This window comes from Lytechinus variegatus, chromosome 3 (assembly GCF_018143015.1).
Source record: "Lytechinus variegatus isolate NC3 chromosome 3, Lvar_3.0, whole genome shotgun sequence".
In the NCBI taxonomy this organism is placed as follows: Eukaryota; Metazoa; Echinodermata; class Echinoidea; order Temnopleuroida; family Toxopneustidae; genus Lytechinus; species Lytechinus variegatus.
The window spans coordinates 58648926-58666830 of record NC_054742.1 but is presented as its reverse complement, the minus strand read 5'-3'; the positions used below and the strand labels follow the sequence as shown (position 1 = coordinate 58666830).

Genomic DNA, 17905 nt, shown 5'->3' with positions numbered 1-17905 from the left:
TATTGGAAAGAGTAAAATGAGAGGAACAATTTAACAAAAGTTTCATCAAAATCGGTTATGAAATAAGCAAGTTATGGACGATTAAAAAGTCTTGTTGTACTTACTATGTGGATCCTCAAATTGGCAAACGTGCTTCAAAATGGCTGATTTTGTGGACAACTCTCCATTTGTTTTGTACACATATTTTCAGATTTTCCCATTTATTTTACATATTTCACATTATCTCCTCCTGACCTTGACATATATGGTGTGGATTATCTTTTCCCATGACATATGTTATGCTCAGAGGAGGCAAGATGCAATTTGAGAGATAATGAGGAAAATCTGAAAATTTGTGTACAAAACAAATGGAGAGTTGTCCACAAAATCAGCCATTTTGAAGCACGTTTGCCAATTTGAGGATGCCCATAGAAAGTACAAGAAGAGTTTTTAAACTCCCATAACTTGCTTATTTCATAACCGATTTTGATGAAACTTTTTTAAATTGTTCCTCTCATTTTACTCTTTCCAATAAGATTACTTCTCTTCTTGGGTTTTGGTTTCCTTTAAAGTGCCTGGTTCTTTAGACAAAAGAGGAGAGACTCCAAAAAATGTTATGATTCAAAATTATTAACAGAAATAATGTCTCTGGTAAATTTAATTGAAAATGGGATAATGAAATTGTTTTGTCTAATTTACAACTTTAACCGATGGACAGTATCATTTATATACATGTATATAACATAAACGTACCTTGGAAGCTCCATTACCTCAGGGTTTCACGCGTTTAATGTTCTACCAAAGGTATTGAACACATTTTCTAATACCCCAATGAACCGACTGTGTTAGCACTCATTGATTGCACCACTTGGGTGCTGCTACCGACCTCGTGCTAGGTACTAGGGTTGTTGTACTCTGGTTCAAATTTGAACCCGCTTTTTTTGGGTGTGAACGATTGCCGATATTTCAAAACTCACAAAAAAGCTAATCTTCCATTGAAAGTTGAAACAGACTTTTGTTTTTGTTAATACACGGAAAAGTGTATTTGTTTTTACAGTACTTGGATGCTGAAATATTCTGGCAATACCAGTTCTACAAACTAATCGGGGGGGGGGGGGGGGGGGGTACGGTCTGTAATCATAACAACCATTTCATTATCTTTGAAATGCACAGGGTTCTTGTAGAGAGACGTGTATAGAGGTAGCCTGATTCAACAGAAACGTGCCAGGAGCCATGGCGACGTGTGATGTATTTTTTTAAGTTTTGCAGATAACTAAGCATCTATAATATTCATCTCATGATTTGTCACAATGATCGTTATAAGTGAACCTGTACAATGTGTGAAACAGGCTGACAGTCAGCGCTTCTCTTCTCTCCTCATCTTCATTACCTCTTCGATCATGGGCGCGAAACACATCACACTTTCTATTCCTTTTCCGGAAGATGCAATGAAGCGAAAAGCTGATAAATATCGTATTTTGCTCGTGGCATTTTGTGATTAGATCGATCTTGAAAAGCATTTTAAAGGCTTTCAATGGTCACTCTTCGCGTGCATACTAATAATGCATTTGACAGGAGAATATCACTATAGAATCTTAAGTTATATTGTGAGAGAATATGTATAGGTTATACGATGGTGCCGGTGGGAGAGTGTGTGTGTGTGTATGTGGGTGGGTATAAAGGGGGTGAGGGCGGCGCGGGTATTGATGTGCGCGTGCAATTACCAATTATCGAAAACAAGGACACACACATAAACTTCATATTTGGACCGAAGACACACATCACACACCGAGGGCGTCCTCGGTACTCCGTACATGGTCCCATTGCAAAAGGTTCATTTCAAGAGAACTCGGTTGTATCGCTAAAAAGATACTAACGGGCCTGTAAAGATTCCTAAAGTCGAACGGTCCTCGGTTATGTAGTAACATCCCTTTTCTGGAAAACACGTCCTCAACTTCACTGGAAGGGTTGGTGGGTGACTGCCGCGGTTGTGTGAATGCGAGTGTGTTCGTGTGTGTGTTTGTGAAAGTGTTATTGTCCCGGGTTATTGTATTGGTGGAGCGATAAAATTATAATCATTTAGGAAATCAATTAGGAATCCTCATCCATATGAGAATGACTATTCATATCATCAATCGCACCGGTCGAGGAGCCTTTTCACACATGGATAAGATTCAACCTATGGAAAGCTGATTAGTTAAGGCCTCATGCTCTTTAATCTAATCAGCTCTAAATAATGCTTTGAGTGTGTGAAAAGGCGGTCACAACGTACTCTGTTGGGTTTTTTTTTCTGTGTAGGGTCTTTTATTTTATTTGTTATTGTTCAAAACCCAGCATAACCCGCTTTAAAAATTAACAAGGTATTTGGTCACAGAAACCGAAAATTATGTGATAAATTAAGGTCACGTTCCAGTTTGCTATGTGATTTACAATTTAGACTTGCCCGCATAATAGTTAGTCTCAGGGAGAAGTGCGTAGGCCGACTTGAATGAGTATGTATATACCTATATATAAATGTATATCACTTGTTTAAATAACAAGAACCCTACAGTCAATATCGTACTATTTATGGCTTTCACTGCTTCTGTAAACAACTGGCAATAAAATTTAACAACAGATCGTTTAAATAACTTATAAAAAGAAGAAAAAAAGGGCACTGATGTAATTGAATATTAATTTGGTACAAACTATACGGATAAATGGCCCTGGGATCAAATCCCACGTAAGCTCTCGTGCCCTATGGAATATTGTTTTATCTACATTTGTCACTCTCAACCCAGGTGTAGTAAATGGGTACTCGGTAGGAAGAGATTCCATGAATGCTTGAACGCTCGGTCAGGGTCGCCGTACTCAAGCCGTTTCAAAAATCATTGTATGAAGCGCTGTAAATGTTGCAAATTATTAGTAAGAAAGCGACACATAATAAGTGTCTCTCATTTTGACCCATAAGCGTGACCTATCACTTTTATGAAATTAAATGTAAGCATCCGACAATGTTCAATTAAAAGTACAGAGAAAAGTTCATGATAGCAATATTGCTAAATCATCTGTCGGCCTTAAAGGGGAATGAAACCTTTGGAACAAGCAGGCTTGTGTCGAAACAGAAAATCATAGAATAAGAACAGATAAAGTTTGAGAAAAATCGGACAAATAATGAGACAGTTACGAGCATTTGAATATTACAATCATGCCATGGAGATCCTCCCGTTGGCAATGCGACAATGTGTGATATCATATGTGAACAACTTTCCCTTTGATGGACTATAAAATACCCCAAAATGTCTCTTTTTGCTTTTTCTTATGGTGATACAAACTCTTATCCATGATGTATTTTTAAAATCTGTATTACATGCCCTCCTATAGAAAGAACACATGACCTAGATAGATGTGATTAAAGAGGCAGTTTTTTAAGTGAAATATATACTTAAGTTAGGGATAGTTGTTCACAAGTGACTTCACACATCTTTGTCGCATTGCCAATATAAGGATCTCCATAGGATTAGTGATCGCAATATTCAAATGCTCATAACTTTCTCATTATTTGTCCGATTATCTTTAAACTTTCGTTGATCTGTTTCTTTGATTTTTCTGTTTTCACACAAGCTATGTCGTTCCAAAAGTTTCATTCTCCTTTGAATTTAAATGCAACCAAAAATGTGAAAAATCTTGACTTGTCTGTTAAATAATGACGGAAAGATACACATGAACTACATCGTAGTTGCTCAATAATGCTTTCAAGGTCATTAACTATTAACTATAAAATTTATAACATGAAATATATAATTATTATCATGGTCTTTTCACTTTGTCATTATTAACCTTCAAAGTCTAGAATCATATACTATTACGAACGTCTTCATTTCTAACTTTTCTTGTTTTCTTGTCATTCTCTTTATAATCTGGTGTTTGAGACGTGCAATTTTATTCATCTTATTCAATATTATTTTTTATCTGAACATTGTGTATAATTTCAAGATTCATGATTTCTTTAATTGGTTTGTAGTTGACATACGACGTTCTTATGCTACAATCAATCAGACAAACTAAACCGATTTTGATGATGTGCCATTGGGGGTTATGTAATGGCTTTGGACATTACGAGGTCGGTTTCGGCTGATCTACTGTAGCATCATATTAATGACTAGTACAGAGGCCATGGGCAAACTTCTAGGAAGTGTAATGTATGTTATGATGATGATTAATACTGCAACCTTGTAAAGCTAAGTCTACACAGTGTGATATTATAGTGAGCGTTAAATCGCAATGATCCATTGTTAAAGGTCAAGTCCACCTCAGAAAAATGTTGATTCGAATCAATGTAGAAAAATCAAGCAAGCACAATGCTGAAAATTTCATCATAATCGGATGTAAAATAAGAAAGTTATGACATCTCAAATTTTCGCTTATTTTTAACAAAAAAGTTATATGAACGAGCCAGTTACATCCAAATGAGAGAGTCGATGATGTCACTCACTCACTATTTCTTTTGCTTTTTATAGTTTGAATTAAACAATATCTCAATTTTTATAAGTTTGACGAATTTGACCTCCTTGCCTGAAGCACAAAATATTAAAATAATGAAATTCTACGTGTTCAGTGAGGAATGAAACTTCATTTCACATGACAATGACGAGAAAATAAAAATATTTCATTTTTCAAAAAATAAAATACAAAAGAAATAGTGAGTGAGTGATGTCATCAGTTCCTCACTTGCATACCGACCGAGATGTGCATATAACTGTTTTGTGAAATAAAGCGAAACTTTAAAATGCCATAACTTTCTTATTTTACATCCGATTTCGATGACATTTTCAGTGTTATGTTTGTTGAATTTTCCTTTTTTTTATTCAAATCAAGTTTTTCTTGGGGTGGACTTGTCCTTTAAGTTAGCCATCTTTGTGCCCTCTCGTGTTTGTTTCTTGCTATTACAAAAAAAAATCGAAATAAGTTAATGATACAGAGTGAAACGTGTCAGGAAGGAAAACAATTATTGCGCAGTTTAAAAATATCAATTTTTATTCAGGTAGTTTATTATCAAGTTATTCATTATTGTTTATTATATTTGATCACGTCATATGACATGCATGCTTGGATCATAACGTGAACCTATTGCATAAAATTAGCAATCGTTGCCCTGATTTCATCAATAGATAATAAATAATCTTCCTTCTTAATGGTATCTTGCTAGAGTGCAAAAAACCCATACGAGGAAATCTTTCCGCAGGTTTCCCAGTAAATTAGCAAACAATCAATATATCCTTCTATAAACCAATTTATCAAACAATACATTAGTCCACCAAGTAACTCACATTCTCCAATCAATCAATCATCCATCCATCAATCAATTGATCAATACATCACTGCATCACCTCATCAATCAATAAATAAAAACACGATTTCCTCAAATTCAAACAATCAGCTACTAAACCATATAAACCACCCATATATGTAAAAAAAACACTCAGAATTCAAGGAACGGTCTGAATCGAAAAACAACAACTGAACATTCGTTTGTGTTCTTCGTACATCAGTGTAAATATTTTTTTTCTTGTGTATTTATCATTGGTTATAATTTGTGATATTACCTTCGGCATGTGGACGAGCGCTCTTGTCGTAATCCGGGGGGAGCTCCTTGCAGCCGCCTCTGTAGGAATTGAATGAAAATCCAAAGATAGCTTAATATGCATTTGTGCTGTTATATTTACAGAAAAGTTTATTAACTAATGCAATTATGAAAGAGTTACACAGCAAAAAATAATAAATCATATTCTAAATCTAAAACAAATTGTAGGAAGGTAATCTCGCAGCCTCCAAATCCAGCTCATTTAAAGGTCGCTTCGAAGGAAAAAAGTGTAACTAAAAAGATTTTATTTCTATATGGTGATTCCATTAAGGTTGGCTTTTCTTATTATATCTTACCAGAAAGATTCAATGATTACTTAAAATTCACCTAACATTTCCTTTTCTGTCGTGAAATACGTGGAAGTTTGATTGGTGAATCGTCACTGTTTGGTTATTTAGGACTACTGCCCTTTTTTCATTTCGATCACTGATTTTGAGCTGTAAGCCATCATGCATACTGCACTGGGTATCGCAGCGAGCACCTGCATTCCAAGCGCCATAAGGTAGTTATCATCGATATTAACGCCAGTAATATAACGAATTATTGCAGAGTTTCGAAGTTCGAGCCCTGGTTACAACTTTTTAATATGATTGATGCACGTTTGTAAACCCATCACACACACGTGCGCATAGCCCATAACAACGTGAACTCATCTACAACTTTCAGTAATATATTATGGTAGAAAACCCAAAGTAAACAAAAACAAAAAAGCCCTGATCGTCAAATCATGATAACTGAATAACTGATCACAGCATATAGGGATTTAACGTTATGGGTTCAAAAAATTGCATGCATATCAATCGTGCCATGTGTTTACGTAAGTATTTTTTCTTTTAGCTTTCAAAATGAAACTCTCAGATTTTGCCTTGCTCTTTTCAGAATGGTCTATTGGGCAATGACAGTGAAATTAGGGACGTTTTGCTACAGATCAGGAAAAGTTCTAAAAATGCTGAACACTACGAGAGATACTGTTCAACCATGAACATACAGGTAAATGCAAATTTTCCCACTCGTGAGGTACACGAGTGTTGTGTCGCCTTGTCATATCTCTTTGCTATTTTGTCTGAACAATTACGTCATTAAAGTGCATAAAATGGAGAAAATACCATCGCAGGATGTCTGGATAGGAGAAATAAATTGGTTAATCAATTTTGTTCCATTGAATCCTACTACATTAAATAGAGTTCTCGGGAACATAATTATGGCCTATATTTATATAGGACATTATAGGACATAATTATTACAACGTAAAGTCTGAATTCTGTGATTAGTTAGTCAGTAAAATCTGAAATGATTAAACCGATCAGTTTTTCTTTTCTTTACTCTGGGGTTTTCCATCATAATATGTGGTATTCTATGATATTTTCGAAAGCAGTTTGATAGGTGAATATGAAGTGAAAAACACCTCTGTCTAATTTATTTACTCGTACCGGGGGGGGGGTATTTGGATTATGATTGGACGGGGGTGTCAGGCTCGAGGCTTGAAACCCTTACCAATTTCTAAGGGTCATTTGACCGTGAATATGTACCGATGTCTAAGGATTTTAGGATTTTTCTCAAAATACAGACCCAGGCCTAAGGATTTTCTCTAAAAAGTAGACCCATTCTTCAGATTAATCCTGCTTCTTTTTAGCGATGAGACCATCGCATTAAAACTAAAAATACATTATGAGCTCTGTGACGTATAAATACAAGTGACTTGACAGTCGACAGAACTCAAAACAAAGACTCCGTGACGCAGACAATGCTGCTGCATAAAGTGACGTACCCCGGTGTCCATTGCTATCTTGCTAAGATGTGGAAATACTAAATGTAGAATCTGCTCGTCCCAGGGTCCCAGCTAGTAGCTACTCAAACTCTCGACCCGGACTAACATAGACATTTCCCTGGCTTTTACGGGGGCCTTTCCAGTGGATTCTTGTATGTTTTTTTTTCTCAGAGACGGATCCGTGTCTAATGATTATTCAGTTGAAAAATATGACCCATGGCTAAGGATTTCCTGCAATAGCAAGAGCCATGTCTAAAGATTTTTTTTGCAAAAATAAACCACCCACTGGAGCAGCACATTCCCGTATGCGATATACACGCGAGTAACCCTCCCCCTCTCGGGACTCGTAAAGAGTTTTGTCCAAAGTGGATTCGCAATTGCTAAAAGAACCCGTCTTTCAGCGATGTTATCTATCAAAACACCGAACAAGCAGGTCTTCATCATCAGAGCATTACGAGGTTTGATTGACTGTTTGCAGATAATATGATACTAAAATTAATCAAGGGATAAAATGTGTGCTATTCCACCTTGCTCTTCTGCCAACGATCGGCCGACAAATATTGTGTTTGAGGGTGATTGGCTTCAGTAAAAAATATATAAAAACGTCATAACCATTTCATTAGGTTTGCAAGTGGAATCATTAGCTACTAGTCCTCAAACAGGTTCGGTTTGTGTCTTCCCTTGGTAAACCCAAAACAACTGTACAAATCAATCTTTCGACATGTCAACATGATGGAAAACAATTTTTTCCTAGAAATTGCGAAATATATTTCCAAAATGATTGGAAAACTTATGCATACTTAATCTAAAGCTTTAATATGCAACAATTGGATACAATGTTCGCCTACAAAATGCGGAAACACTTTCTGCATCCCACCTGCCGGTATGAGTTTTTGACACATGCACAAACCCCACTGTAACAAAAACTATTAACTGGGATATATCTGGAAATACTCATTTTACCCAACTTTACCTTTTAAAGATACATGATGAAGAATAATTGGGCAGATGCCCCCCCACGCCACCCCGGCTGGGAAATCTCAGATCCGAAGTTGATTGTCAGAGCTATTATAACTGACGTTGGCATACTCTTTATTGATTGCTAGTTGTCATGGTTATTATGGCGTACATGTGTGTCGACTTTGATGAGGTGTCAAAAATAATACACTTAGATTAAATTGTTGCCTAAAATATGATGTGATATTTTTCTTTATGTAGATGAGTGTATGTTTCAAGGGAAAATATGGGGATAGTGTGTGGGTGCGTTTGTGTGTATGTGTGTTATGTATTGTAGTCGGTTGCTGCATCGTTATGCATTTTTGATATTACATATTTTGGGTTTTTTTAATTTATGCAATGTTTCATACTGCTTTTATAATGTTGATGAACCTACAACTCTTTTTATTCTATTTTGTAACATTTTGAATAAATACACTGAATACATAATTACATAGTTCTAAGTTTGCTCTCTTTGCATGTGTCTGTATTTACTTTGTATTTTACAATTGTTCATGTTGATTGGGCTACTTTTTTTGAATATGTAGAATAAATAAATAATAATACATAAATGAAACACTATTGATTCGATGTTGGCTAACATGATCAACGACCGGCTTTGCTGAAATATTAATCAAGCGCAAACTATAACTCGGATGATGATTCCACTTGCAAATGGCTTCCTTGACTGATTTTTTGGCATAATTTAAATCACCTTTTTTCTGTCTGCTTCTTTTTCTGTCTCCCTCTCTCGCCCCCTCTCTCTTTCACTTTCATACCTTTATCACTCAATTTGAAAATGAATCTAATAACGCATTAGGCCTACATTATAGTAATTACAAGCTTTATAACACAGTCAATTTAAGACCTTACTCAAAACCTACCTGTTTAATAAGTAATCCACAGTTGTGGGTCGGTCGGGGGTCGGTCAATCGGAGATGAACACCAGGTTTTATTGTATAGATGTATTTTCCCCCAAGTATAAGCATAAACAGAACACAAAGCGCTTACAATCACCCGTAGTAAGCGCATTATACATTATATATTATATATATATATATATATATATATATTAATTGTATATTGTATTCTTTACTATATCGTTGCTAAATCTGCTGTGTGTTGAGTAACAGTGCTTCTTATTTACACATTATTAACTATCCCACACAATCTTATACTCTACCGTATGGTCTAAACGCCCAAATACCTTCAGAAATGATATGATAATGCATGATTGTCTTTTATTCGATAGCATCATGACAACGGTAGGCCTCTATAAATATATAATGCCAGTTACAATCATCATTCTATTCCGCCGCATTTTATAAATGCACGTATGTCAACCACACGCATGCAGACGTTTTGGAAACAAACACAACTCACGACTAGTCCCCCAAAATAATCTCTTCATGAGCTTGAGAGATTGGGATTTTTGTGTTTCTAGATAATGATGATGATAATTATAAATAGTGATAATAATAATAATAATAATGAAATAATGATAATAAAAGCTGGATTTATAAAGCGCTTTGTGCCTGAGGATACAAGGCTATTATTACCCCGGTAACCCATTCATCTCACACCTGCATGGGTAAAGCTTGCCGAAGGAAAACCCGCCATGGCTGAGAATCAAACCCACGTCCCTCAGATTTAAAGACGAGAGTGACTAGACTAGACCACCACGCCCCCACAAGATTGAAATTAATTATGGTACACACTCTGGGAGAAATTTTGTGAAAATTCGCAATTTTTATTCGAAAATATCGGGGGGGGGGTGGGGGGTGAGAAGGGCAAAATCTCATAACACGTTGAGTAATAAATAGGTATAGGCATTTGGCGCCTCATAAACAACTACCAGTTGTACTCCCCTTTCCTTCGATCACTAATTAGAAATTGGGAATATGAAGAGCTACTTTTCGTGATCAAAAATACAAAAATTTAACCCTGTTTTTATTTAACCCTGTTTTATCATTTAAAAAAGATAACACTGCTCATATCTGTCTATATTAAGCCGTTTATAAAACAAAATATCTGATCAGAGATGACCACAACTGCTGTTACATGTTGTCGTTTTTACATATTCTGTACACTTAGAAAGACAACATCACAAATAAACAAAGGTCAAGTCTTAGTAATATAAAACAAATATACCCAACTGATAAAATCATTAAAAAAACAAAGTCACGTCGTTTTGTATAAGAGTTTTTAATTTACAAACTCCTGGCAGAACACCTTCATCTTTGTTTATTCATGAATATTGACACAGTGTAAAATTATATACTGTCGAAGAATAAAAAAAGGGCATAGATTACAGCAAGACTAAGTGAATACTGTACCAAAGGATAAGCTGGACCAAAGTGAGAGTAAACCAAGTGAATTAGGCGATCTGAGAATTAGACCATCTTCTGAATTCAAACGTAACCAACATATGCTGATATGCAATTAATTTTATTAAAATCAATAAAAAAAATTACACTGAACAAAAAATGGTAGTTAATACAGTCCCTTTTATTTAAGGGGGATGCGATGGTAGACATAATTATGCAACAAAGTACGATGCACCTCAGTAATCACACCCCCACCCATTCATCTATGTTTGACATTTTCTCTAACATGTCTAATACACTACACACTTAAAGTATTCGTGTTCCCAAGTCCCCAATTTAACGCTGAATGATCTAAATTGAACAGAAAGGACAAGTTGTGTAAAGAACAACTAGAGTGCACAGTCCTTTTAATGCAGCAGCTGTTCCTACCTGCAGAATTCCCTTACACCCAAATAGCATTCAAAGAAAGTACAAACCGAAGGCATTTGCCATCTTATACATAAACGTCACATAAATAAAATTAAGTTTGTGGATTCATCTATGTGTTATGGTCACATGTGCATCCGAACATCAAGGGTTAAATGAAAAAAAAATCATGAAACTCATACATATTGTTTCGTTCTTATGATAAAAAGGGTAGGAGCGACAATCAGTGGCAAAACCGGGGCGGGTGGGAATTAAAAAAAATATATATTTTTATTTTTATGAAATGAAAAAGTGCCTCTTTTCATCAGGGTGGTGACCTTTGACCTCATTGGATTTCTTCTGCTCGTCAGATATTTTTAGCTCCGCAAGTTAATCCTAGACGCCCTTGGATGTTAATATATGCTAATGTTGAAAAAAAAAACAATTACGGATATAGACTCTCTCTCTCGATCTTAATGACTATGCGTAAATGTAAAAATTACAAATCAATTTTTGATTTTCCATTTTCTGTATCATAACTTGCTTGTTATTCATTTTGGTGTATTATTGAGGGCTATATATTCAGGGACCTGGTCATGGAGGATTATTCTATTGTTACTGGGGGTGCCGAGCATTGTCACAGCACCCCCAGTAACAACAGATAATCCTCCTTGGCCAGGTCCATGTCTATATATTGTGAAGAGATATCAATCATAATACATTCCAGTGAAAGTACTAGGTAAAATCAAACACTTGAACAAAATAATTGTACCGAACTCTAATCCATTACCACATAAGGGATCAGATCGTAGAGGTCATTAAGATTGATTACGATAACTGGTACTCTCGATAATAAATTCTCACCCACACCTACACACACGCGCGCGCGCACAGGAAAAAAAGTGTGGATCTTTGCGCGTGCTTTACATTTTGGTGTACTTTTAAGACTGTTTCCGGTGGCCTCAAAAGAGTGCGTTGTAGCTCTATCCAGTTTTTAATGTTTTATTTTATATCGATAGTTTCACCAGGGAAGCGTGAGTTCCCGGGTTTCATCGTGTCCATGGCGCTCGCTCATTCTGTATGCCACCTGCTATGCCTTTGCAATTTACAGTTTACCTGGGGCCATTTCATGAAGGTGCTTGTATAAGTAACGCATGACATACCATTAAGTGTTATAACTCAGTGGTTTTACACTCGACTGGTGTCATGTTCCTGGGCAAATGATGCATCCCCATCATGTAGCTGACATAGCACATATTCCAGTCTTGCATGATTTCCCGCGTAACATTAAGAAATGCGCTTAATCAACACCACCCCCATTGCTCAAGGGGGAAATTAAAACAGAATCATCAAACACAATTTGAAATACATTTTTTTAAATAGACTTGACTATGACCTCCAGTCATATCGATGGCCACCTATATGTGAATCACGTAATTCAGTTTCAAATCGGAGACGAATTTGTAATAACTGATCATCTTTATCTAGAAAAAGATTTTGTTTTCATTTTACCTCTTCCAGCAAAAGCGCAAAGAAATTTTATTTTCTGTTTGAAAACATAACTTAACATAAAAACGGGCAGTGATTCATTGATCTGAAGGTTAAAAACTAAATAATCACTTAGATGATATGATCTGCTTATTTAATGTTTCTCAATATTGAGAGATATCATTTTAACAGTATATGTATCATTATGTGTAACTTTTTATGCGATTTGTTTCTTTATAACCTGTAGAATAAATATGTAAATAGTGTCAAATTAATAAATCAACTTCAAATAAAAAAATCCCGGACGGAACGAGGCAAGATAACATTCAAAGTATGGACCCTTCCAAACTCCTTCATTAATCTGCAGAGTAATTTCAAATATTGATGAGATCTACAATAACGAATAGATCCAAACATAAATGTTTAATAAGAATGTCTCGAGATCCAGCCGGATGCCGCCGCATTAAAAGTCTTGAGGGTACTAGCGTAATGGTGATGAGTTAAGTGGGAGAGGCTAGGCCTACTGCCCCCTGGGAATTTTACAAATTTTCATGAACAATCTTAAAGCTCTGACTGATTTGAATGTTTTACGAACCAATTTTATTACAGCATTAATGAATTGATTTGAATATATAGACTGTTTGGCTCGTTTGCTCAGTTCGCTTAGTATACATGTATATCCCCCTATAGTATATAGTGCACAACAACAAAACCGCATGACCCTCAATTTTTAGCATCATTCCGCCTCTGCTTAAAGGGGACTTTGCAAATTATTGTGGCAAGCAGGGTAAATAATCCCTTAACCCCTTATTATATTTTTTAAAATCTGTTTCAATTTCCCAGATTATTGATTTTCATATTTGAAAGTAACTCCATACATGGGTATTAATTTCTCTCTCATTTATCTAAACCAGCAATGAATATTTCTCCTTAATTTGCTGAGCCATAAATCAAGATTATATCAATACTAGGCATACTTATTATTGTGATGCATATTTCGTGAAATTTTATCTCAATTGTTATTATTCATCTTCAACATGATTATTCTTCAGCTTTCTTCCTCTCTATCTTCTTCTATTTCTTCCTCGTCTTTTTTCCTTCCTCGTCTTCTTCTTCTTCTTCTTCTCCTATCTAATTATTATTCTTTTTCTTTTACTTCCTCGTCTTCTTCTTCTTTTTTCCTCATCCTTTCTTCCATGGAGCTAGCACCAGCATGCTTTTTCTTCTTCATCTTCTTTTCCTTCTTCTCTATCTTTATATCTTCACAGACTTTATACCTTTTCTTCTCTTCTTGTCATCTTATCCCATTTTCTAACTTTTTTCAACCCAATGAAAGGGTCACGTAACACGAAAGTTAGCGATTAATCGTACGCTTGATTTTCACGATTAATTGTACACTGTAGTCAATGCAATCAGTCGTAAAAAAATGTTCTACGACGATTGCTCAGCTTTGAGTTACGAGCCCTCGGTTTCACCTCTTCTTCCCTTCTCACTCTCGACGTCTTCTTTTTTTCTATTAGCAATTTAATATTTGCTTTAATTCTGTATACGTGGTCTACATATTATTCGTAAAGATATGGCATAATAATTATACATGTACAGTAGTAGCCGGAGTAGAAGGTTATTCATTGCGTTCAGTATTTGTGATATATACGTGTACCTATTAATTATGTGCATAATACCACTGCTAAGACACAGTACAATTTTTACTACGGTATTTTTATATTCATATGCAATTCAGCATAGGTAACTACGATGCCAGGGGCCCGTTGCAGAAAGAGTTGCAATCAATCGCAATTCTAAAAATCATGCGCAACTCTTTCTGCAACCCCTGGGGCCCGTTGCAGAAAGAGTTGCGTTTAAACGCATGTCAAAAAATCAATTGCAAGTCTCAAATGCGCGCTGTTGATTGGTTGAAAATCAAGTTGCGCATGATTTTTAGAGCTGCGATTGATTTATTTATCAGATCTGATAAATAGCATATACCATTTCAAGAATGATACTGTTACTGAAAGGGACAGTTTTCTTATCGGTTGAGTTACTCTTTAATAAAGCATAATTATGTTAATAAAAAAAAATGCTGTGCAAACCCTTCACTCGAGTTTAGGGTCTGAATATGCAGCCTATTAATGCCTTGCGTACTGAAGGACCTCTCGCTCAGCAAGTTTTGTATGTGCTAGTCTTTGCGTGGAGACCCAATTGTTGATCAAAGTTTCCAATCAGGGTCTGTGCCTGTAGAATAAGCAAATGCGGTGATGAAATGTATCCTCAACGGATTTTAATGCTTCCACGATAAATTTCGATTTTGAAGATTAGACTAATTGAAAAAAGGGGAAACTGCATCAATCACATCTTCTACGCTTCTTTGCTATATTGCTGCCATATTCTTAAACGAAATAATAATTCAACCGAACGACGTATCACATATCATTTCAAATTGCCTGTAGCTATTGAAAAAAAAAACATTTATACCCCCCAAAAAACAACAACAACTAAAAATAGAATTGTGCTTCCAGCATATAAGCATAGTTAGTTCGGAAATTATCTTAAAATGAAAATCCATCAACATTTTATTAGAATTTATTTAATCTCGACTCCTAATTTTAGGTCTGCGTGAGACCCACCCTTATGTTTTCCATCACGAATAAATAGGATTTTAACGCCAGGGGGTGTACCAATTTCTCCCAGAGGGGCAATTTTATATAAACAGATATTCAAGTCGATATTCGACAATGGCATCATTTAAAATTATTTGCCTGTGATTTACGAGTACGAATAAAATCTGATTTCGTGTTCTTTTAGAGGAAGTATTTTATTCCTTAACAGTGATTTAAATGCAGAAAAGTGAGGAGAGCCAGGAGGAATCTCGGTTTGAAATTGAAAAACGCAAACTAAATGCATTCGACTGTACAAAGTGGACAATGAGCAATGAGAAAATGTAGAATTATAAATGGAGGAGATTAATCTTAATCAATTTGCTACCAACCCCAGACAGTCGAAAAATCTAGTTAGGTTCTTCATTAAACTGACAATGTTCTAAGAACAACATCCAATAAAGATTAAACGATAAATAGATGTCACCAATCATGTTGCCTGCATTCTGAATTAACTGAGCGAAAGGAAATTTATCTCCTCCTTTTTCTTCTTCTAGTTTGGGTTTGGCTGGCAACCAGTTAAAAAATTGCTGTTTGCCACTGCTTTTTTGTTTCTTTTTGTTTTGTTTTCTTTCTCTTTTTTTTCTTTTTTTTTATAGAAGCTAGGCTCAAAGCGAGTTTTCCCTTCGGTTTTATTTCATACAGGAGGTTTAGGAAAAGGATTTGAACAGCCTTTTCAGGGATATACCTCTGGATTTTTAGTAGGAAGGAACTATAATTCAAATAATAAATATGTAAGACAATTCAAACTACTTTAAAAAGGAGAAAATGAATTGTTAAAATAAAACTTATCAAACATTTAAGAACTACTCGCATGGCAATGGTGGCGCCAGAATTATTAGTTGGGTTGTGTTGGGGGAGGATACATTCGATTTGAAATGAGAAAAAAATAATACGATATCTAAACAAATTATCCCGGCAAATTAGAGGGACATACTAAATGTTTGGAAGCAAATCTTATCAAATCACTTTATTGGCGCCGCGATCGCACGTGACGGAATGAGTCTGCGGCTCTTATGAAAATGAATGAAGGCTACTTACCTTGTAACGTAGGTAGCCATGACCAATGACACCACACCAAGTACATCAAGAAGCAACATGACAACAAGCTTGGCATCTGAAAGCTTATCGATGCAACTGCTAGCCAGCTACTCGAAGACTCTTTGCTCAATGCATACTCATGCGTTTATATAGCGACCGAGGAGAAGAGCACAACATGTTTAGATCACACTTATCGATATCTGAGAAGCATAAGCTATAACTCCACGGGGCGCCATACGGCCGCGCTGGTATCAAGGGACAAGTGCGTGTGCTTTTCCATCACCAGGGATTCTATCTATTTGTAGAGTACGTGTGAAGCACGGTTTGCTTTCCAGAGGAAAAGTGGGACAGTAGCGGGAGTTAAAAAGAATGAGATGACAGAGATTAGAGCTGGGTACAAACAAGGGATACAGGCGCACTTGTAGTCTACAGATTACATTGTGGAATAGATATCCGAGCTATACCTTCTTGTTCTGACCAAGTAGCGCATTGGGTGGCCAACATTGTAATCAGTTTTTTCTTTTCTCCAATATCATGATTAATGTCGATTAAAAAACAGTCATCGTTTATTTTAAGTTTAGCATGAATTTCATCTAAGGGTGTGTCATTATTATGCCTACCAGGCTAAGTGGAGAGATGTACATGAATTAGTTATGATCTGAAAGATATGAAATACGAGTGTCGTTTATTGGATATTTTATTTAATTTCACGTGAAAATACATGTATATTTCAATCGAGTGCCCGCTCAAAATGAATATCTGGCTATATTCGCATGTTATATAAATACATAAATTATATAATTGTATAGTGCTTTTGATCGGCGCAGCGTCTTCAACATGCAGCGCATAGGGACCGCGGAACGGTTTTCAAAGGGGGGGTGACCATGCAAAAATCATATGGTCATTTTTTTACGTTTATGTACGCAGTTAGGAGAAAAAGAAGTGGGGGGGGGGGCTTCAGCAGCGTACGTGGGTAATACGAGAGAGTCCTCGATAACTCATAATTTCGATATTTTTATCTTTAAAATTTAAACTCTTTTTTAAGTTGAAGTCAGTTTGTTGACCCAAATTACTTTTTTTTCTATCCTGACAATGTTTCTAGATTTGACGATACCTAATTATGTAAGCTGATTGGAATGTGACGTCAATATTCGATATAATATTATCTTGAAAATTCAAAATATTAATCTCAGTAACGTATTTTAAGGTGACACCACAGCATGGTCAAAGTTCATTGACCTTGAGTTCACGGGCGTCGATCCGAAGTTGAGAGTGAGAGGGATATAATTGCTTGTCACTTGTCCAGCCTACTTTTAACTTTTAAAGTTGCATGCTGGTTTTATGGAACCTTACAAATTTCCTTTAATGAAACACCTTTTTCCCTTTTTAAACAGACCTGTTCTGTTAAATTGCAGAAAAATTCATGTTTTAAGAATTTACAGAATGATTCTTTTATTGCTTTCTGCAAAACCTTCTCTCTGTTTTTCTGTAAAATCGGGGGGGGGGGGGGGGTTAACAGTGCACAATTACTCAACCAGACTTATTAATTTGTATCACCTGCCAAGGACTCGTACAGCACTTTCACAGAATACGTTCATATTTACTGACCCAAAATTTGGAAATT

The 17905-nt window shown here is 35.8% G+C and overlaps 1 protein-coding gene across 1 annotated transcript in view; it reads right to left on the bottom strand.

The window, feature by feature from the left end:
* The window catches only part of LOC121411490 (glycine receptor subunit alpha-1-like), a 46598-nt gene extending 29989 nt beyond the window's left edge, over nt 1-16609 (bottom strand). Inside the window, exons 1-2 of the mRNA XM_041604256.1 lie at nt 16282-16609; nt 5565-5623 (exon numbers count right to left, since the gene is read on the bottom strand). Of these exons, the coding sequence (XP_041460190.1) occupies nt 5565-5623; nt 16282-16340 (118 nt within the window). The 5' untranslated portion in view covers nt 16341-16609. The remainder of the gene's footprint in view (nt 1-5564; nt 5624-16281) is intronic.
* Nucleotides 16610-17905: the final 1296 nt, after the last annotated feature.